Raw genomic sequence first — 23,766 nt, 5'->3', positions numbered from 1 at the left:
TAAGATGGCTGAATTTTGTTAGATAGCACGGAATTTAAAACATTTCCAAAGATATTTTGTTTGTAAGTAGTCTTGGTTATGTATGTACTTAGGTAAAGGAAAAACTGTGTTTATTTTCAGGACTGCAACTGTGTGAACCTTAGAAGGAAAGGAAGTGATAAAATGTGCTTACTGTAAGCACCTTTGAAAGTATGGGCTGTTGAGTCATTCCAACCCAATGTTCAAAATCTTTATATTTGTGTTTTAATTTACATTCCCTGTCCTTGTGCCATGTCTTGGCAGAACTGGAAACTCTCTGGAACCAACTGTTTTGATGGTTTATGATGTGTTGTTTTTTGATTTCAGCCATCGCTGTTCCTTGAGTGGGGATGATCTGAACAGACAGTGGTTGAAGCCCAGTTCCCAGCTTCATCCAACTATTTACCACACCAAAGGTCTTCTGTACTATCTGCGCAGCATTGGCCGGGCTCCTCTGGTGAGTATTTTCCAATGTCTTTTATAAGTTACTGTGTGTAGATTGATTATTGCAGTTGTGCGAACAGCTTTGTTTTAGAGCTAGAGAGATTTTGAAAGTATCCTGTGCTGTTATGCTTTCATCTTATAGATCTGTTTTGAATGTCTTGGATTTTCTACTGAATCTTCTAACCAACAACTCCAAATTTCAGAGCCCTTGCACACCTGTAATATGAATATGAATTCTTTAAATCTCTTTAATATCCTTAGAGTATTCCGACTGAGCTAAATATTGTTAATAGGTTATTGTTATCTTCCTGACAAGAAGACAAGAAATTCTGCAAAGACTTATTCTGAATGGATTTTGCAAAAGCCCATGCTGGAACAACCTATGCAATCCCCAAAACACGGGAAGCAGCCCTCAAAATGGCTGAACTTCCACATTGCTTTGGTGAGGAGAAGGAGATGACTGGATTTTAGACTACGAGAAATTCATGAGAGGTGATTCTAGTCTCAAAGCTGCAGCTGGGGCTGGTCTGGGATCTGTCCCATCTGCTCAGTCTTGTTGTCCAGCAGAACGAATAGTTCTGAGACCTCAGGATAAAAAGCACAGGGAAGTTCAAACGTTAATGAACAGAAATGGAGGCACAGACTAGCAGGTTGGCTGCTTATAGCTACAGTCATGCAAAAAATGTCCAAAGATACATAATTCTCTCTAGTCTTGACAAGGTGAAAATGCCTGTGAGCTTCTTTAAGTGAGTTTTTGTGGAAATGTGATTTTTATTTGTATTTTTATTTTTTGGCCAAGGCAATAGCCTGGCAGCTCAGCTCTGCACTCTAAGAAATCTCACGGAAGCACAGCTCACAGTTGTGAGCTTTTCACCAACCTTTTTCTTTGGTTTAGAGACATATATGATCAGTTCTGGTTTACTACGCTATTTTCTATTGGGTCTTTTTTAATTCGAAACCCTCACTGTCATAGCCAGATGTGTAAAGTTGAACGTGCACACAGTACAAGTTTTCATCATTGCTGAGTGAAGGGAAACTATTGATCCTATCATCTCTCTCACTCACAAGCTGCATGTCAGACTTGGTAAACTGATTTTTCTCTTCCTTTGAAGAGTACATCAGTTTTAGGCTACACATGCTCAAAAATGCATTTTCCCTGCTCCAGAAGAGAGCCGAGTTTCTTCTTCCCTGGCCCTGCTGCCAAGATCCCATGGAGCCAAGTTCCCAGATAGCCAAAAGATTTTTGTGAAGCTACTTAGTTTAATTTATCCTGGAGATGCGCAAGCAGTTTCTTCAAAGCAAAGAAAAGCTTGAAGGAGGAAAGAATTTCAAAGTTAACAGCCTTTCAAAACCCTTTTAATTGGTAAACCCTTCCATAGCAAACAGCCTGCCTCTGGAATCCCAGTAAACCAAGGGGCTGGAGGCACTGTGGCATTGCAGCTCTCCACTGCGTGGGATCTCTTTCCAACTCAGAGCAGCAAAGTGGGAGTGTTAGAGAGTTGTGTCTTGGAGCAACCAGGTCTGAGGGGGAGAGAGGTGTTGCTTTCTCCTTAAGCATTTGTGGTGAGAAAATGCTAGGGTTTACAAGTTGTGGTTGACAATGTAGCTGCAGTATGCAACAGGGAACGTGCAGCTCATACAGAGAGACCAGGATGCCCTTGGAGGGGACAGAAAGAACCTCCTAGGGACCAGGAGACACAAAGCAGAGTTTGCTGCCATTCAAAAGTATTCTGTCAAGCTTGGAAACAGATCTGCTTGTAAGGATGCTTGTAAGGATATAGTTTTTTTTGGGGGTGGGGAACAAAAAAACTAGACGTGTCTACCTCAAAACTCTGAAACTGAGTCCTCTCACAACACCACTAAGGAAAAATGGAAATTTTGCAGGAAAATCAAAGAGATTTTTAAATGATCTATTTTCCAACAGAGTTTCTTGCTTACCGTTTTCTATTTTGCTTTTCCTTTGTTTTAAAAGCTGCTTGGTTCTGTGAGTCATGAGGAGGGTTGTTTTTGAGTTTGAAAGCAGTCCTTACCTCTATGATGATCAGTGCTGGCAAATAACTTTAAATAGATAAAAATTTGCATGTGTGTCTTGAGTCATATCCCACTGAGCACAAGACTTGGAGTTTGACTGTGTGTTAGTGTCCCAGCTATGCAGAAGGACAGACTGGAGAAAAAGCAGATGGGGAGGTCCCAGGTTTGCTTAGTGTTTGCCCAGACAGGAAAATTTCTGTATTGTGTGTTGAAATTACAAAATAGAGCTTTTTCTTCACTGAATAGTGAGGCGTACACTATGCTGTGGTGTGAAAATGAAGCAGAAGAGTGTATTATAAAGAACAATTTGTTATAAACATTGAGAATAACTGCAGTATTCAGCAAAGTTAATTAAAGCGTAGGATTATAAGACTTGCAAATGGAATGAAAATATTTCCAGTAGCACTGACTTCTCTGCCATGGAATTTAGTGACAATCAGTGGAAGATCCCATGGCCTGAAACAGCAGCAGTGTTACAGAACCTGGCTTTGATAATCCTTTACTAACACAGAAGGTTCATTCCAGACCTGTCATTAAGGACTCATCGGCAGGTTTCTGGAGATGCAGAATTATAGACCTCACACTTACTAGGCAGCCCAGCTATCTGAATAGCTGATCATCCCTGTGTGGTTTCTGATAAGTAAAGTAATCTTTTAGGTAATAAAATATCTGCGTCTTTTGCGTATTAGTAATTCCGTAAATTGGCAGGTAATTGATACCCAGTTGAGCTGGGATCTCTGCCTTGAACCAGAATGAAAGCTATAAAATCTTCTTTTTGATATTCATAGGAATAAATTCTAGGTGGTACCTGTGGTTAACCTAAACTATGACTATATGTCACTGAAAGCAGAGATGGAACACTAGCTGGAAAAATGTCTGTCATTAAGAGATCCAATAAATGCAGCTGTTTGGAAGGGACCATTACAGGGTAATTCCATGTGCTTCAGCCAGCTATTTCTAGTGCATGGGTTGTATAAACCCTGTAAAATATGCACACTGCCTGACAGGGCTGAATGTCTGGGGTCTGTGCAATGTTGTCTTTTTTTTTTTTTTTTTTTCCCCTTTGGGAAGGATGCTGATTGTAGGCTTGCTCTCGTTAGCAGCTCTCAAACTGCTCTCTTTGTCCTCCCTTTTCTGCCTTTGCCAGGTGGCAAGGGTATAAGCAATGCAGGAGCACTTGTTGCTGTGAAGGTCACTGATCTCATGCTTTACATGTGGAATGCTCTGTGCTGCATGGATGGGGATGTGCAGGTCCAGAGTCCTACAAAGAGAACCAGAGCTGAGTGGTGGTGTGCGAAGGAACATTGACAAGTTGGAAAACAAAAGGAGCAGGGTATAAGCAAACAAACTGCCAGAGTGAGGTTTTTGTCAAGATAAGCTGAATTGTCCAACTAATTAGGAGCAGGGAGATGGTTCTTCATGCGTGTATGCCTTAGCATCTTCAGTTTGTCAATGTACAGTTTGTTAGAGGAGCTGAAGGAATTTAAATACTCAATTCCTAGATAATTAAACTCCATGACTGCCTTCAGCTAAACTTAGTTACTGTATAACTGGCAAATAAACGTACTAGGGTAAATCTTGCCTTAACAGTTGGTGGAAGAAGCTCAACCGCTCCATCTGTTTCTCCCCTCCTGTATACGTGTTTATGTAAGAATACATATTTTTCTCCCCCATATTTTTCCCCCATCTCCCTTTATATTTTTTCGTAATTCTTTCCTACCTTCCAACACCTGTTCCTTTGTCTATTGCATATGCCCCAGAAAACAATTTCAATGAGATCTTGAAGCTCCTTTCTAATAAGTGGTGAATATTGGTTTAAAATGAACCAATTTCTTCTCTTTAGAAATTCTTGCCTTTCATTGACAGATTTCTGAATTTTCCTGATAAAGACATGGAGAATATATGTAACAGCAGTGTGTATATTGACTTCATATCTCAGAGGGTACTGAGATTGATTACTCTTTAACACTTGGGTCAATATTTACCTCTTAGGTCATTAAATCGTGATTTTCATTTCTATAGGAGTTGATATCTGCCTATAAAGGTGATCAAAGATTCCACTAAAACTAGAAACGTGCCTTACACCTAGCTTATATGACAGCTGACATAAGAGAGATGGATTAAGTAGATATATTAGATAGTGTGGAATGAGATTATTTGCCATGAAGATAGGTCATGTTCTGTGCTTGGCTTCCAGGAATTCATGCAAAGATCTGACAGCATACTATACGTTTTCACATGAGTGTGCAATTATATTTTCCTGAAAATTAAGTAGCACTGGTTTTGAATTTAAAGAAGCTGAGGTGATGATTAATTGCTGAGGAAAGTGCAGTTTTAGAATCTCTTGAGAATAATGCTAGAGTTTAGAAGTTGAGAAGTCAAAGGAGCCTGAAAAATTGCTTTGTTGTATCCTAAGTTACCATGAACTCTTAGGTTCCTGAGTTGCCATGGATTCTTGCACAGGTGTCATGTTTATTTCTGCTGCAGATGGAAATGCACTGGTCTTGACTCTGGATTCCTAAGATCATGTCAGATCCAATAGATAAAACAAGATACAACTGACTAACAAAGTTTGACACTGATTATAGGCACGGCCCAGAGTCTGAGCTTGTCTGAAGAGACCGGGGAAAAAAAAAAAGTGTTCAAGATTTTGCCTTTTACTTCTTTAGGTATTCTGTGACTACCATGGCCACTCTCAGAAAAAGAACGTGTTTCTCTATGGTTGCAGTATCAAGGAGACCTTGTGGCAAGCAGGCTGCACGGTTGACACAGCAGTCATCACAGAAGATGTTGGCTACAGGGTAAGTCTGCTTGGTTCCTTTATGCAATTACTGACATGTACGTGCGCGTACATTGCTCTCCAAGACAAGGCCAACTCACAAAATTTGGGTGTAGGTGAGAGCTTCCCTTACTCCAGAGGAGTAGATATTCAGAAAACTTCAAATCATTCACAATGTCTCATGCACCAGGTATCAGGACAAATGTTGTCAATAGGTGGGTCCCTATTTATTTTATTTTAGTAAGATGATGTGTCTTTGGCCACAGACTGTTGAAATGCTATAGTTTTGTGTGTTCTGTGAGTTCCAAGTATATGTGTGCTTTTATCACCCCGCCATAATAAGAAAATAAAAAGGTATTCCATAATAGTTACTGACGAAATGTCACTGTGCCTTTGTCCTACTCAGTTGAGTTGCTTCCTCACAAAATGCTCCTGGTCCCAGTGAAAATGCCAGAGAATTCAATGGATGTCAAACAGATCTAACACAGTGAAATTTTCATGGCAAGTGCTGGGCATCATAAATGGGGAAAAAATTCTGGGATTTGAAAGAACGAATATTGAAATCTGTCTTGCTTCTATTTCATCAAACTCTTCTCTGGATTTTCTGCTATCTTTTTTTTTGCGTCTGTCTAGATGATATTTTCCTCTTAAATGACAAATTTCCATGAAAAAAAGATCTGATAAGCTATATTTATAGTCTTAGAAAAGGTTAATTTCGTAAAACATTAACTGTGGCCTTAAACTAATTATAGAGGTATAGCTTGTCTAACTGCAACCTGAAATAGGTTGACAAGTCTAATTATCCTTCCATAAGGTTACCACATCCTGTGTTGGTCTTAAAGCAGTGTACATACCATACGGCCACTTTCCCTGAAGAAAGTACTCCAACATTCATCATAAGGGGTCCCTGTGGCAAACACTCTGTTTCACAAAGAAAGCAGGAAGGGTGCTTACAGTCATGATATCTTTTGCTGTGTTTGAATTCAGGCAGCTTGAAAAGGCTGGGGATGGTTCACTGTTACACAAACAGAATTCAAATGCTGCTTTCAGCATCTGGAGCCTGTCTTGAATCTGCAATGAAGAAACCAGGAGCAAGCCTCCAAGGCTGTCCAAAAAAACTCTGCAGTGGCCTATATAAAGGATTCTGTGGTTAGAATTCTCTCTTTTTTTTTTTTACATGATACGGGAGGTTTCTGTCCTGCCTCCTGTAGATAACTGGGGATCGGCCTGACCTCCACAATGGATTTGCTCCTCAGGAGCAGGAACCAAATACCTCAAGAAAATGGTGATTTTGGAACAGCCTTTGCATCATAGACATAAACCATAGACTGAGCTGTAGCCCTTGGCAATTCACAGGAGTAAGAGTCTTTATTACTTTCTATTATTTTGTGCCCTTAGATGACTTGTGCAGCATTGGCATCACAAAACCCAGTTTCAGGATTTGTCCTTTTGATAGCCATTCCAGGCCCCTTTGAAAACAATTTCTGCAGGGACATCAGCAGAGAAACCTAATTCCATTCTCCTCTAAATGGGAATAGTGGTTTTTGGACATGGTCCTGCATGAGGGGAGCAGCTCTCCTCGCTGTTGTGCATGTTAAATCCAGCTGTGTGAGAGAAAGGGAACAGTCACACTGCTGCATTACTATAAAAGAATCCTTTAAAAGGGTGTGTTTTCACCCTTCCAAAAACACAATTGAAAGATAATTAATGAGAAAAATAAGTAGAGAAGAAAGAACCATTAGTGTGAAATCCCGTGAAAGCTGGTAAAATGAACAGAATATTAAATTCAGATTTGCTAATGCTCCTAAATGAGTCCTGCGTACAGAGACATTACTGTTACCTGCCAGCATTTTTATTTAATTGTATGTAAAAGATTGATTATGCATATAATTTCAATTGTTTTTAAAAGCTAAACTGGATTAAGGATCTGATTATTGTATTTCATAATATATATATTTACAAAAATCTGTGTGTTGTTTCAGATGAATACAGAATGAAAGCTATCTGTACCTTCAGACACAGTTTAACTGGATCTAATGATAGTGCTCAGGATTATAATTGTTTGGGTGATATGACTGCTGTGTTTTGTTAATTCGTGTTCAACCCAAGTCCAGGAAAACCTGGAAGCTCTGCACGAAAGCAGCAAATTATACTTTGAAGCAAATAATACTAGCAGCAAATAATACTATTTTGCAACAAATACTTTGAAGGCAATTCAGAATGCTTAGTCTAGAGCAAGCAGTGCATTTTAAAGATTCCTCTCTTCAGTATGCTCACAGAAAAGGGAGTGCTGCAGTTCTTAGTATCATGCTGGAGATCTTAATGTGAGATTTAAAGCTCATGTTGATCTCAGATTTAAAATATAATTTATTTCTCCCTTTGTTCTAGTTTTCTCCTTTTTTTTTTTTTTTTTTTTATCTAAAAAAATAAGTAGGGTCCATTGACAGCTGTAACCAGGATATACTAAAAATTGACATTTACTTTTTTGTTACAGAGATATGCATGGTTAAGCTGTTTGCAGGGGATATTGCAAAATAGTTTAGACCAAAGATTTATCATTCGTGTCAATCATGCTTTAGGAAAAGACCTGCTGTTAAACCTTACTCTTTCAATGTTGATGAAACCAAGAATTCCAGCACAGTGCTATGAAGTAAAGCTCCACAGAATGGAACTACAATTGCTCATAATCAATCAGTGAACCTGATTGTTATCGGGAAGTGAAATTAGCCGCTTGGCTTTCACCGCCCAAACTGAATGAAATTCAAGGGTAAATGCCACTAGCAATGAGCAGAAACTCCTTCTACGTGATTCCATTTGGTTCAGAAGTTTAAGAAAGCTGTCATCAAAGAAATAATGAATGTCCTCATTTTGCTTGCTGTTTTCTAGATGGACCAGATGGTCTTTTGGCATATAATCAGGGGAGTATGCAAGCACTAAAATTTACACACATGTACGTGTGTATGTAAAGGTTCAGTACCTACATAAAGCACACCTAGTGTTAACGTATCTAGTATATGTTTTTACAGGTGTCATGAATAAGTATGTGTTGCCTCCGCACTGATGGAAGGTTTTGATACTGCAGTGTGTTAGGAGTGTTTATAGACTGTTTTAGAAAATATGGTTTCTAGAGTAAGAAAATTACTCAGGGCTAAGATATAACTTTTACTGGGTTTTCATGATTACTTTTTATTGTAATTTTCTAAATGAAGTGTATAAAATACACCGTTTGGACCCAGATAAGAATATTTTGGTTTCACAGTGCAAGGTAGTTAAATGCTAAGCCCTATTTTCATGTAATTTTCTGTGACCTTCATTGGGATTACACATCCCCTTTCTCTGCTGTATGCTAGGTTCAAAAAAAACTCCTCCCATAGCTGAATCCCTTGTCAAATTGTGGATGTGTGATGGCAGGAGATACAGTGGGGCTGAAGAGGAAGGAAACATCGTGTACTGAGCTGTGACTGCAGCCCTCTGGGCAGAACAACACGAAGGTGTAGTTAATGTTGAAGCAGCTTGAATATAAAACTTCGTGACTTCAGCAGCCCATAATTAGTGGATGTGAAAAATGGTTAATTTTGAATGAGATATACCAAATGTACTGTATATTTGGCATTTTAGTCTTTGACTTGAAAGAAAAATAAAACATTAGAATATGAGGATTTCACATGGGATGAACTTAATGAATCCAGTTTGGCACTAGTTGGAGCTATCTTAGTTAACAGCTTCTACAGATAGGTCTGATGATAGACACTTCAAAAACCACAGGTCTTTCTGAAGATGTGTGAGCAATATAAACATGTGTTCATCTGTTCAGTTCATTTTCTCATTGCTGCTACTTTCTCATAGACTCTTCCTAAAATCCTGGATAAAGTGGCCCCTGCGTTTGTCATGAACAGCTGCAGCTTCCTGGTAGAGAAGTCCCGGGAGTCAACGGCGCGGGTCGTGGTGTGGCAGGAAATGGGTGTGTTGAGGAGCTACACCATGGAGAGCACGTACTGCGGCTGCAGCCACGGTCTCTACAAAGTGAGTAAATCTTCCAAAAAAAAAAAAAACCTGTGCTACCCTCCTTCGAATGTATGTCTCATGAGCTTGGAAGAGTAAAGAGATAACTATTGCCTTGCTGCTTAGTGTTGCCTGCTTTTTCCAGACCTACTACAGCATGAACGTAGCCTTAATTCTCAGTTTCTCCTTAGGGAAATCTTTCAAGGATCCCTCACTCTTTTAATCTTCCATGTCAGGAAAGTGGAGTCCTTGCTTTGAGGTTTCATTCAAGAGTGAAACGAAAAGAAACTCCAGTCTGGAGCCAAAAACATTGAGCTGAAGGCAGGAATGTTTCTGGGATCATACAGGGCACTTACTCTTCTAAGAGTATTCATGGTGTTATTAAAAAAAAAAAAAAAAAAAGTGTTGGCAGGTCATAGGGACATCTTTAAGCTAGATCTAAGGAAATTAAACACTCATAGAATGGTTTGGGTTAGAAGGGACCTTAAAATCATCTAATTCCAACCCCTGCTATGGGCAGGGACACCTTCCACTAGACCAGGTTGCTCTGGTCTATTCATTATTATACTTGTCTTCCACTAGTATTATCATCAACATGAGTACTAGTGGTTGTATGCTGTATGGTACAGGCTGGCTACCTGAGCATTCACTCAGCTAAATGTAAGAACCTGTGCTGAGAATCCTGCGTTTGGAGCTGCCTATTACTGACAGCCAAAGATAGCTTAATCTATGGCTAGTTTAACAGCTGCTCATAAGTTCAAGGCATGCCTTTAACTATGATCTAAATGGACCCAAATTCTGTATAAAATGAGGTTCTAGACTTTGTGGGAAGGACCATACTTGCACTGAATACTTCAGAGACAGAAGTCTATGAGATCTCCTGGCACTTCTTTTGTGCACGGGATGAACTCTGTTAATGCATGTAGCTGTTCATAATTTTCCATTCACTCCAGTGGTGAATTCTTTCTCTGTTCCTTTCTCTAACCTGTTGTTTTCATTGAATGGCTTCCATATTCCACCTTATTTCTCCCACTAGGGAGCAATCCTTATCTATACAGCATTAATAAGCGGTTAAGGATTCTAAAAGACCCTTAAGGAAAGAGCCATTATTACAAATAACAATTAATTAATAAGACATTCAAATGATTATCTTTGCAAGCTCTATACTAATCCTTTTATTTCTCTGTAAAGTGTAGCCAGGAAGTACTCAGCAGCTGTTTTAACAATGTTCTCCTATACACACATCAATTCCAAGACAGAAAAGGCAGAAGAAACTGCAGACAGTTTAAAGAAAGTGAATATAATTGCCTTGAGCATTACATTTAACACTCCCTACTCCTGAGAAGTTCTAATGGGTTTTTAATAGGCACCACAGGTCAAGACAGTGGTTTTGAATCTTCTTTAGACAGTGAGGAAAAATTCTACATTGACTGAAGTCAGTGGCAGAAATTCTAGAGATCTCCATGGAGGACGATTTCACTCATTTCCTAAACAGCCACAGTAACACCCAAAAGCAGTGACATATCAGGTTGTATCAATATCTAATGATTTGCTCTCTTCCTCCTTTAACATCTGTGAGGTCTTTAACCCAAATTTGCTTAAATTGTGTGATCAGGTTCTTGAAATAGTAGGAAGAGATTAAATGCCTCATTCAGAGGATGAATATAAAGTGTGCCATTTACAGGTCCCTATTATATGGTGGAGGCACCAAAAAATAAGCAGAAAGACCTGGTGAAGATGAATCTCTTTTTTTTTTCCTCTCTCTCTCTCTCTTTTTTTTTTTTTTTTTTTTTTTTTTTTTTTTAATAAATCCTCTAAAATATGTAAATGATTTTCTGCTTTATTTCTTGTTCTATTTTTCATCACTGATCAGGATCACAGACAGGCACTGAGGACATGAGCAATTTGACATGAGTGTTTGTCACTGGTGGCAGAATCCAGTATTCTGATGCTGGCCCGTAAAAGTTTTTTGAAATTTCCATTCCTAACATCCTGAAAATGACTTCTGTATGTTGAAAGGCTGAGCCCCAATATCCAACTAGTATCTATCAGGTTATTTCTCTTTCCTTTTTTTTTTTTTTTTTTCTTTGCTTAGGATTTTCATCCATCTCAAAGATGAAAGAAATGTAAATATGTAAATATATCCATGAGGGAACGTTTCTTCATTTCATCATAAGGATAATAGAACCACTTTTTGCGTTTTCTCTGATTAAGGCATTTCAAAGTATTTCCACTCATTTTTCCAAACTACTTTAATACCTGACTTGGTAGCACTGAAACAAAATATTTCTTACATTGACTTTTATGCTGGAAATGCATAAAAATGCATAAGCTATCTCTTTCAAATAATATTAATAGGCTATTTCATCTTCCTTTTAGCAGTCTTTAGCATTAGTTCTTGCTTGTTTCTTCTTACAAGTGGATTCTTTAGCGTACAGACTCGATATGCTGACCTGAAGATTTGGTTGCATAATACCATTTAATATTCAGCTTCCATCTGTCAAGCCAAAAGTAGTTCATTAGAATCTGGAACCCCTGAAATATTCTTGTAAATTGGAAGTGAATCACACAAGATTTTTTTTTTTTTTTTTTTTTTTAAGACTTCAAACTGAATACTTCACTCTTGGACCCAAGTGTTGATATGTGTGAAAACAATAGAACTGAGATTAATGCTCAGGTTGCAGATGTCAGCATCATAGATTTAGAGCTTTCTGGTACCTGGATTAGTTGATTTACTGTTTTTACTCCTTTTTTTTCTCTTTTACATTGCCCCTTGTCCTATCATTGGATGTCACCAAAAAGAGCCTGGCTTTGTCCTCCTGACACTCACATTTTACGTATTTATAAATATTAAAAAACACTCCAAGGCCTTGAAGTCTTTCTTCATTCTCCTCAGACTTTGGGATGCAGCTCCCTTCCCTTCCCTTCCCTTCCCTTCCCTTCCCTTCCCTTCCCTTCCCTTCCCTTCCCTTCCCTTCCCTTCCCTTCCCTTCCCTTCCCTTCCCTTCCCTTCCCTTCCCTTCCCTTCCCTTCCCTTCCCTTCCCTTCCCTTCCCTTCCCTTCCCTTCCCTTCCCTTCCCATCCCATCCCATCCCATCCCATCCCATTGTTATTTTTTTTTCTTTCCTTTTCTCTTTTTTTCTTTCCTTTTCTCTTTTTTTTTCTTTCCTTTTCTCTCTTTTTTTCTTTCCTTTTCTCTCTTTTTTTCTTTCCTTTTCTCTCTTTTTTTTTTCTTTCCTTTTCTCTCTTTTTTTTTTCTTTCCCTTTCTCTCTTTTTTTTCTTTCCTTTTCTCTCTTTTTTTCTTTCCTTTTCTCTCTTTTTTTCTTTCCTTTTCTCTCTTTTATTTTTCTTTCCTTTTCTCTTTTATTTTTTTTTTTTATTTTTCTTTCCTGTTCTCTTTTTTTTTTTTAAATTTTTCTTTCCTTTTCTCTTTTATCTTTTTCTTTTCCTTTCTTTCATTTCTTTCTTTCTTTTGGAGGTAGTCTTGAGTTGTGGTGTCAACTGCCTCTCCCTGCATGACCTCAAAGGCAGAGCCTTTCACCACATCTTCACCACATCTCTGCCTACTTCTCCTTCAGGGTACAGGCCCTCAGAGGCCCCACATTAGGGCACGATTAGTGCCCTATGACGGAGGGGCACAATTAGTGCCCTATGACGGAGGAGCACCTGGGGAAGCAATGTAGGTAGGGAGGGACGTCCTGTGGCACCAAACCAGGACTCGCTTCCAACCCTCCTCATCTTCTGGCTCCGACAGCCACAGGGCAGGGGCTCCACCACCCTCTGGGCGCCATCCTTTTCCCTGGCACCCCAGGGAGTTGCTCCAGGCGGCCACCTCCTGCTCACGGGCCCTGCTGCTCCTCAGCGAGCGGCCCTGCCCCGAGCCCAGGCCGTCTCCCCGCTGCCCTCCGCCGGCAGCGGCAGGCTGAGGCACTGCGGGCAGCCAGGGGGCTGAGCAGCCACGGCTCCGGGCAGCCCCTGCGCCTGGGTCGCCACGGTCTCTGCCCGGTGGACGCCATGGGCGGTGTGCTGCCTCACAGCCTGCCAAGAGCTTGTGCAGAGCCCCGCGCCCTGCCACAGCAGTGTGTTTGTGCTGTGCCAACCCCTCCCTGCTCCTGGTTGGCAGCCACATGAGGTGTCGCCGCCCTCCCGGAGGCTGTTCCTAGGCAGAGAGCCGGGCAAAGTCATGGCACTGGCTACGCCCAGCCCCTGGCAGCCTCTGAGGAGAGCTGAGGGGGGCGAGGCCCCGGCCTGTTGCTACCCCGGCCACCCCTGTGGAGGCAAGGGCGCGAATTCCCCCTCCCAACTCGTGTTGCTGGGCTGGGTCTGAGGGGAACACTGTTGCACAGAGACATCTGACAGGAATTTGCAAAGAATTTAGGAGAAACAAGAAAGCCATATAAAGGCTGCAAAGGGTTTAAATAGTAATTGCACGAGGCTAGCACAGGTGCCCTCTCTCACCACAGAGCAATGTCGGAGGGCTGAGGTAAACCAGAACCTAGGCTGTCTGGTGGAGAGTCCAGAAAAGACATTGCTAGAGTTTGTCCGAGGCACTGTGTGTGGCCTGTCTTTGACTGAAATGCGACTTTAATTTTTAAAGCAGTTCAATGCGTGAAAGATAAGACAGGAATTTATTACTAACAGTATGTAAATGAGAAACAATAGTGAACCCAGACTTGTTTAAAAGTCATTTGATTTCAGATGGGGCAGGGGGAGGCAGGAATGGAGGGCAGAAATGAGAGGTTAAAAAATAAAATTAAAAAATCTGTTGACTCTTCCTGTCTGTGATCAATGGAAATGCAATAAGCCAACTACCCTTAAGGAAGAGAAACATAAAACTAAAGAAACTATTGATCTTATCTGAGGTTTTATTCAACTTAAGGAAGAAGAAAAGAAGGGCAAAAAAAATCCAAACTCTGTTTCATTTTGTCTGGATTGTCCAATTGAGTCTTAGAGGAGCAGTGCCTCCATTTGAAAGTTGCTTAAAACAAAGCAGCCCATTTCCATGGGGATTTCTCCTTCCTGCTTCTACCAGTTTACAACCCTGCAGTTAAAACAAAACAAATCAGAAGAAGAAACTGCCTATCATTTCTCTCCCAGCGTGAAGGCAGTCTGCATTATTCCCCTGTTGGAACTGCTACCCCTCCAGCCTACCCCTCTAGATTTTTATTGCTGCCTCCCTTTTGCAGGATGTTGAGCCATCTTTTCATCTTTGGTTTGTGAAAGACCAAATGCAAGGCCGTACTGTAAGAAGTTCTACTGAATACACTCAGGACTCAACATGGGCCCAAACAAATTAAGTCTCCAGCGACACACGTTGATATTTTCCCAAGCTTCATGTGCAATTTATTTATAATCTTGCATATCACTTTTGCTATTCTTCTTGGTTTCTTGTTACCTGGCCTAATAATTAAGGCCCCTCCATAGCATGCTGCACTGTGCTGTTCAGTTCATTAACTGTATCTGTCACTCTACAAGTTAATATATATTGTGCCATGTATACAGTTGAGTTCCAAAGCATATGTCTTAATAATACAGCAAATCTCAAAAATTGAGCTACGTGCTCTCTGAGTACATGCTACATTGGAAAAATGTTTTACTTGTCATGTCGTGACTAGTGGAGGACATGAAGTACTAATGGGAATAGACTCCAGCTTCGTGCTTCAAAAGGATTATACACAACAAGGAGTAACAAATGAGTTTTAAAATTATTGCAGATATCTAGACAGTGCCCTTTGAAGGAGATTTTACTGGTGATATGGATCCCTCTTTGAAGAAAGCCTTTGGGGAGAGGTGAGAAGAAAAAAATATATCTCCAATCTAATGGTTCTCAGTTAGAGAAATTGAATACCCCCAAATTTATCACCGGACTTGATGAGAAGGAAAAGTCATCCCTTTGCGGAGATGATGGAAGTAGAGAAAGCAGCACCAAGCAGAGTGGCTGCACAGTTCAAAAGAATTTGTTGATAGTTGTTCAAAATGTCTTTATTGAAAGGAAGACTTCAGGAATTTCATGAGTGATTGTTTGCAGAACTTGTATTCACACTGGAAGAGTTTTCTCTGTTGAATCTAATCACTCAGCTCACAGATTGTGTGGCGAAGCTAACCAGGGGTGGGTAAATACTTAACAAATCTTGTGAGAGAATACTAGAATACTTTTGCTAGAATACCTAGCAAAAAGCATGGCCTGTCTAATGGGGGTGTCTATAAAACTCACCCAAAATAAATTGAGAGTAAATGTTCCTGAAGTTCCTGTATACCATCTACCAGGGAGCTAGGATGTGACATTAGGAACATAGCTTGTATTCTACAGCGTCAAAACATAAGTCTTCACTCATCCTCCTAAAGCAACAGATCTTCTTCAGAGGATGCCATCTTGCTGAAGCCTGACTTTAGTCCATCTAGTTAGGTAAATAAATTGCACATTTTTTATGCTATATGGGCATAAACTCAGAATAACCTTATTGATAGATGAGGGCCGATAGTTTATATTTTAAAGATGGAATTACTTAAACACTAAAGGATAAAAGGACTGAGCTGGTGATAAACCAGTAACAGAGCTGGATAAAAAGCCCTGCATCCCAACCTCTTGCACAGTTACTGCAGTGATGAGAGATGAGTCTAATAAATTGGAAGAGCTGACATTATCCATTCCCTGTAACCTGGCTAGCCTGGGCTGAATTATTTCAAACAAGTAATGAATCAGTGAATTACTATGAAACTGTGGCAGAACTAAAGCAATCTACCAAGATGAAAGCCTTTCCTCTTGATACTCCTTCAGAGGTGGACTGCTCTGGTTTGACCCGTTTCTGCCCAAAGTAACCAAATTGTTATTAATGCATCATTTGTCCATTGAATTACAGCACTATTTCTTTATCGTTATCTGTATGCAATGAAAGATTTTCATCTTCCTTATTATGGGAGATTACATACTAAATTTCCATGAGGAATTTTTATGTATGCTTTATTCATAAGCAGTTCATTACAGTTAATAGTGAGAAACTGGGTTTTTTTGAGGGATTTAATGGGTCGCATGACATTGCTTCTGTATACTAGCAAGATGTATATTGTTATTTTACTTATAAGTTTGTGCACCAGACTTCCAAGTAATTTAAATTTGGCCCCTTGCCAGTATCCAGGCACCAACAAAAATGTTTTCAGTGATATTCTTGCCATATAGCATATTTGGTAAGTATTTGCAGAAAGGAAATGTAAAGAAATGGGGTATATACTATGTTTTCTGGGGTACGTTTCTGGAAAATGCTTGCATCGTCTTTGAATTCTGACTGAGACTTTTCCTATTTCTGGTTTCTTTTGTCTTCAAGAACTTATACTTTTTCTAAGTATGGGTAAGACTCAGAAGCATTCAAAAGTTTCTTGCCAAAAAAAATCATCTCTAAAAAGTGTGTTTAGCTGACCCTCTGTGGTCTGGGAATCTCATTCAAAAGCAGATGCTGAGAATACAAAAGGATGATTTTCTTTTTGATAGTTTTGCTTCCAGTTCTGATCCAAAGTGACTCAAATTGGAAGCAGCTGTAATAGTGAGAAAAGTATAGAAAAAATAGTTATAGTAATTTAAGGATTGAAGGTTCAAATTAAGGTTTTTGCTTGTTCTGTTTTCTTTAGTTGTTATCTGGTGCAAAAGTTTGCATCCTGTTTGCTTTATTTTCCTGTTCCTTTTACGTTCACCAGCCTCTTTCAATAATTGATTAATGATTCAATATGCAAGATATTCTAATTGTATCTTTTAGGCATGTGGACCTCACTTACAAATATGTAGAGGTTAATGGCATTTAGGAAATGGAAAAAGTCACGTGGGGGAAGAGGAGAGAAGGAGTTTCTCAGAAAACAAACCAGGAGATAGTGGGCATCTGTCTTCCTTGAAGACTTGTAGGCTCTTATATGATCTGTTGAAGGATTTTTAATGTTTAGGTTGTGCAGTTTTTGTTTTGTTTCCCTCCCTTCCTATTCGTATGAGTTTTATTATTCAACTAGGAAGTTAAGAACTGGTTGACAGAAACCAACTATGAAATCAGGTGCTTAACTGTGCTCGGATCTGCTGGATTCATGGCATGTTAAACAACAGGAGTGTGGAGGAGTGCTGGCTTTGCCTCTTTCAGACTGTTTGGAAACGCACATTGCAAAACCGGAGTATCTTCATAGAGTTTTTTTGCCCATTTTACACCTCAAAGGAAACATGAATTTGTCTGTAGTTTGAAGTATCTGGCTGATCTCATCTTCCTTAATGAGTAATAAGAGGATTGGTTATATGATGTCAATTGTGGCCAAAGCTGCATGAAACAAATATAATCACTGTTCCCCAAAGTTTTGTGTGTTAGTAGTATTTACTGATTTTTGTTGAAGGTACTCAATATTGGAGGACCATTTATGTGTGTTTAAAAGTACAGACATTTTGGAAGAATGAAATCTGGTCATTCACATTCTGTCTTCCATTTTCTCAATCCAGTCCACAGTCAGTTTAGCTTTTCTATTTGGGGGGAGATCAGTAATTGAGTAGGATTGTTTTTCTTGTCATGATTTCTGACGTAAGATCGTTTCTTTTTATTTACTAATTTTTGAACACTAGGTAGGACAAGACCCATTTTCTGGCACTAGTATGAGTTCTCGGCTTTGTGCTGAGAACACTTAGTCTCTCTTTCTGAGTTGCCAAATGAAGCTGTTTTCTGAATGACTCTGGAAAAGTAATGGTCTCTAAATCCTATAGACTCAGTTTGCTGCTTTACAAACAACTCTGAGCGACCAAATAAGTTCTTAACTCTTTCAAGGGGTTAGCAAAGGGAGGGTTGCCTGCCAAATACTGTGCACTGGTCCATCTGTTGAGGTGTCCCATGAATGCTGCCTTGAAACAGATTTTGGAAGAAGTCCTCGCAAGCACCTGCTGCAGTGGATTTCAGCTGCCACTCAGGCCATCTGCTTTCCTGTTGCCAGGTTGAAAGTTTCAAGTTAGGGGACTGAGGGATGTTCCATTGCGTTTGAACTCACATGGTTAATGGAGATGGGAGAATGACACTTAATGGAGAAGAATGGCTCGTAGCCTTCTTTAGCTTCATGTCCCCAAAGCACTCAGGAAGCACTGAATGCTAGCACCAGAATTGTCAGGGGGTATTGGGCAGCAGTGTTTTAATTATTTTCATTTTCATATCCAAGAAACAATGTATTAGAAAATCTAGATATATAAGACCAAAAATAAAAAAGTAACTAATGCTTGTTGGATCATGTGTAAAGATATTAATTTAAGCTATTCTAATTTGATTATTTCTCCAGAGATGCTAGGTCAGTTGTATCCTGGACTTGCCAAGTTCAGTGGTGTTATGTCAAGGTAGATTTGGATACTAGGCTTTGGAGAGAAGTTCCAGAAACCCTAACAGGCTTGGAAGGAAGGAAGGATGCATCACCAGTGTGCTGGGAATAGCCTGTGAATGTGGTCTCTCCCTCTTACACCCCGTCTGGAAGGAAACAAGACTGCCTCTGACAGCTTTGTTATTGATAGCCAAACTGCTAGGAGAGGCACCAGGTTTTATTCTTAGTCATATACTAGTCAGTAAGTTATTCTAACTGTGGACATTTGGTTTAAGAAAAAAAAAAAAAAAGGAAAAGTCTGTACATAAGAGCTGTCACAGTAGTGATTGTTTAAGACAAATCAAACTGAATTTGAGGCATCTCTTGTGGGAATGAGCCACAGGAAAGGCAGATCACAGTTTACTGCCATAGTGCTAGTCTTTTGTGCTTGATATATGATCCTGTCCTGCACTTTTCCACCAAGGTTTGACAGCATAGGTTAGTACTGATCTCTGGCATTCCTAGCTATTCCAGTCCCAAACGTAGCTTTTGACACAGCTTTCTTACCTAGCTGTAATGAGTCTTTCCTGTTGGAAATAGGCAGTGCTATTCATAGTGTCAAATGTGTGGTTTATGATATTGATTGTCCTGAGCAACATAATGATTAAGTTGAAACCACTGTGTCTTGTGGCTTGCAGCCACAAAACCTGTGTTTTCTGGTCCTGTTAGGCTGTATTCAGTCAGATGAGCTAGTTTTGTACAAGAACTCTCCACAGGCTTGACAGAAAAAAAAATGTGTGCTATCTCCTTCCCCAGCATTTGCTGATAGAAACGTGTTACAAAAGGATAAATACATGATCCTGAACTACAAAGGAATGCAAAATCAGCTAGCTTCTCTACCTTTTGGAACCAATTTCAAGGCTGACACAAATGGGATCTCTACACTGTCAGCTCCCAAGTAGCCTAGTCCAATCTGGAATCCTTTGGAAGTAGTAGTATCTTAAATCAGTTCTGTCTCAGCTGTTGATGGATTATTGAGGGTTGGCCATCTGTGAAACTGGAGAATAGGTCCTGTGTCCTACTGTGATTTGTAGTTGTTGGTGGGTTTTGATTTGCTTTGGCCAAATGGATGAGATGGTAACAGATATGACCTGGCAGAGTTGGGAGGGATGTGGTTCTGGAGGGGTTCACTGGACATGGCTAGGTTCAGAATGAAAAATCAGAGCCGTTATGTGCTCCCACCTTTTTCCACTATCACATAACTGGAACAATTGTCTCAGCTCTGCTGCTTGCTTCTTCTGTTTGGGACTCAGCCTTGGAGTGCTTGTTCCAACAAATCCCTACAGTCTCCTGATTTCCTTTTACTTGCAAATGTTGATATCATTTCCTTTTTGGCACCTTGTTTATTTTTTAAACTAAGAGAGGCATCAGACTCTGTGGGGCTGAGAAGTGGAAAAGAGGTGTTACCTTGGTTGTGGCCCATCTTGAATGCTGATGTTCCTTTTTTTTTTTTTTTTTTTTTTTTTTTTATCTTCCCCTCAATGTCTTGTAAACAACTGATGTTTCTTCTTTGTTTATGGGATCTTTCTTCCTCAGCTGCTTTTGAACTTCCCTAGATGTTTGGTTGCAACCCAGTCTTATCATATTTCAAAGCTCCACTCAGGAAAAGAGGTGATGGGTACCAATTTAGAAGGGCTATCAAACTGTTTCTCTACAACAGGAATAAGGAAAAAGACTACGTGTAATCAGAAGTGCAAGTATCCTGTCCTATCCATTTTCCAGAAATTGAGAGAACAGGATTAGATGGAAGAGTCTCAGGTTTTTACACTGCAAATGGGGGCAACCTAGACGCTTCAAGCAAAAAATCCATTTGCAATTAATTGCATTTGTGGTTGCATGGAAAAGAGATTGCACTTTGTGAGGGAACAAGATACGAATCCATGGCTTATCTCTATATTTTCAGCCTGCTGATAAGATATTCTTATTGTGGCACCATCTAAAAATGAGCAGAACCAATGTACTTATGTGAAGACATCAAAAACAGCAAATGCTGTTAACTTGTGACCAAGGGAGTGGGTCCTTCCATGTGCTGTAAGGAGGAGCAGACTCTAGTAATAAAATCAGTACTCTCATACTCAGAAGTTAAACCATCTTTTGTATAGCCAGAAAGCTGAAAATGGCTAGTAAGTTGTAGCTGGACTCAATTACAAATTCTGTTTATTCAAGTTATGTGCATAGCTGAGCAGCTGGATTTCCTTCAGATGTGGATTTGTTAGAGACTTAGCGACTTTCACAGTGCAAATTATTAGAACAAACAAAAGTACAGAAGTGAAGCGAATTAGATTCTTAAAGATTATTTTTAATTTTGTAACATAAATATTAATGGTGACGTGAATCAGACAACTGCAGTCACATACACACATGATTTTTCTGGATGAAATGGTACTTTCATTTGAAGACCACTAAGAAGTTCTGAATGGCATGACCTTGAATGTCAGTGGGATTTCAGTCTGCTAAAGAAAAGAACTCTTGGGAAGGATGAAGAACAGAAAAGCAACGTTTCTAATGAAAACTAACTCCAGTATTTTGATGGTGTCCCTTTAAAAGTCTAAATATCATTGCACATCATCCTTTCAAGTTTTCTGTGGAATTACAGCAGCTAGGTTTTTGATTTCTGATGTGTCTCTTCCTTGTTGATCTGGCCCCATGTGGATTTATTGTACAAATCTATTTGGCAGCTGAAAATTGCCCTTTGATGAAGCTCATAGTCTAATCATGAACTCCTCAGGCATGGAAAATAAGAACTGGGAGGTGGCAAAAGCACGGGCTAAAGGAGCCATGTTTGTTTTTGACTCTGCATGGATTTTAGAAGCATCTAAATTTCAAAGTCTTTTACACACAGGATTTTCTGCAAAGATTGATTTAGCTTCTCTTAGGATCATAACATTTGCCATGCTGGATCAGATCATTGGTCCATATAATCAGGTATCCTGCCTCATACAGAGTTTGGTTCCTCATGGCTCAGAAGAGAACAAAACCAGGCTGTAATGCAACTGATTCAATTACACTAAGACACGGAAAAGAAGAAATAATCCTACCAGCCTGACCTGTCTCCCCTCTGTGTGTTGTAACATGGGGCCTGATTATCATTTCCACAACCTTGAAATAATGAGCGACTTTCTCTGTGAAATTATGGCACTTTTCTATCCTCTTTCATAATCCTTTCCCAGATGGGATTTCCTGCAGCAGTGAATTCCACTAGTCGATGCCTATAATATGTATATGCTATCCAATATTAAATGCAAACTATATATTGAAATCTGCTCTCCCTTCTTGCTCCATTCTGTCCCTTTGCTGGTTCCTGTATCCTTGTAAGATTCACTTCCCACAGCTGCAGTAGTTCCTAGTCTTTCATCTGTCTGCTCTGACCAAGTCTGCTGCTGTCTTCTTTCCTCTATTATCTACTCCCAGGTCCATTGGTCTTGTGAAAAAAAAAAAAAAAAAAAAAAATCAAATCAAATTAGATTCCACTTTTTTACTCCAACCTTGAAATCTGTAGGTACATTCTCCTTTTCTCCTTGTCATCCAGTTCTTGTCTCTTTGGTTGCTTTCTTTATGTTCCCAATCCAGATTTATTTTTTCATGTGTGCTAAACTCTCATACTAAAAATGTTATCTTTCCTCTCTTTTTCCTTTCTACCACAACACTTTTTTCAAATTCCTGAACATACCAAGGACCAACTGTTATTCCCCTGCATTATAAGTACTAAATTACAGCCTCACTGTTAAGAGTACTGCCATTTCTTTTTATTTAAATCACAGTATATGTGCCTTTGCCTGTCCCTCTAAACATCATAAATAATACAGGCATGTCTGCAGAGTGTGCCATCTGGCAGGTTTGTCCTTGGGTAGGATCTGGACTTCCAGCCAGTGAAGGTGAGCATTGCATGAGCCCACTCCTTGAGATTCTGCTTCCAGCACAGCTCCTTGAGCATGGTAGTAGTGTCTGTTGTGCAAAACACAGCTCCAGAGCCTCACTCCCTTTCTGAGACTTCAGACATTGGAAGGAAGTTATAGGGGATCCCAAATCAGAGGCAGAGAGGGCAGTGTGCTGCACTGCACGTGTATGAGACGCACATGGGGGCATATGAAACAGGACTCAGAATTCTGAAGTCTGGACTGAAGACATTACAAATTATTCATTGTCAAATTCAGAGCAAAGGGGGATCTCCTGCTCTTGTCTGCTATGTCTGGACTCAGCCTCACCTATAGCAGGGAAGGCTGCAGTTGTTGGGATAGGCATTAGGCACTGAAAACAGTACCTTAATAACATATTCACGGAGTTTAATGGCCAGGAGGGATCATTAGCTCTTCTGGTTTGACCTCTTAGACAGCGTAAGTCTGGCTTCACCCAGGCAGCTTTGTACAAAGCCCAGTAACTTGTGTTTGTGTAAGTAGATTTTGTGTAGAAAAAAAATCGGACTGGATTTGAGGGCATCATATGATTGGAAATCCATCTGGTCCCATGGTATTTTGTTCCAGGGTCAGTAACCATTAAATATTAGTGCCTTATTCTAATTTGAATTCATCTGTCTGCTGTTTTCAGCTTCGCTCTTGATTTTTCTCGGCTGGTTTAGAGAGATCTTTAATAACTTCCAATTTACTGTCTTAAAGATACTTATACAATACAACCAAGTCACCTTTCAATTTATTTTAATAATTAAAGCAGGCTGAATTCTATAATAGTTTGTCTGTATCAGAACATGCTGGAAAATGGCTCTGATTTAGCTAAAGGTGCAAGTGGAAAGTCCTGTGCTAAACCATATTAAGCCACATGTCAACATTCTGAAGCAGAATTAAGGTGGCCTTAATTAAATTTGGCTTAACTAATTTCCAAAGTAAATTAAGCCAAACTGAATTGCAAATACTTTAATTCTGAATAACAGAGCAGAAATACGTGCCTCTATATGCAATAAACTTGTAGAGTAAGGGTATGCTTATGCTGGATAATCTACAAGACAGAAAAGTCGATATGCCTTGCCAGGATAGTTTTAGTGAGAATTTGGAGTTTTACAGTTTGTCTTTAGGTGAGACTCACAATTGTATACTGCATATGAATGACGAAGAAAAAAAAATTGCTGTGATCTGCAAATGCTGTGATTCTAATTTTTGTCTAAGGAAGAAATTTTTGGTGC

General features: G+C 39.7%; 1 protein-coding gene across 1 annotated transcript in view; it reads left to right on the top strand.

Moving 5' to 3' along the window:
- Window positions 1-23,766, top strand: part of AGBL1 (ATP/GTP binding protein like 1) — a 265,954-nt gene that overhangs the window by 128,166 nt on the left and 114,022 nt on the right. The window contains exons 19-21 of the mRNA XM_032195002.1: window positions 346-475; window positions 5,163-5,294; window positions 9,119-9,295. Coding sequence (XP_032050893.1) covers window positions 346-475; window positions 5,163-5,294; window positions 9,119-9,295 — 439 coding nt within the window. The remainder of the gene's footprint in view (window positions 1-345; window positions 476-5,162; window positions 5,295-9,118; window positions 9,296-23,766) is intronic.

The sequence above is a fragment of the Aythya fuligula genome, chromosome 11 (genome assembly GCF_009819795.1).
Source record: "Aythya fuligula isolate bAytFul2 chromosome 11, bAytFul2.pri, whole genome shotgun sequence".
In the NCBI taxonomy this organism is placed as follows: domain Eukaryota; kingdom Metazoa; phylum Chordata; class Aves; order Anseriformes; family Anatidae; genus Aythya; species Aythya fuligula.
This window is presented reverse-complemented; position numbering and strand designations above follow the sequence as displayed.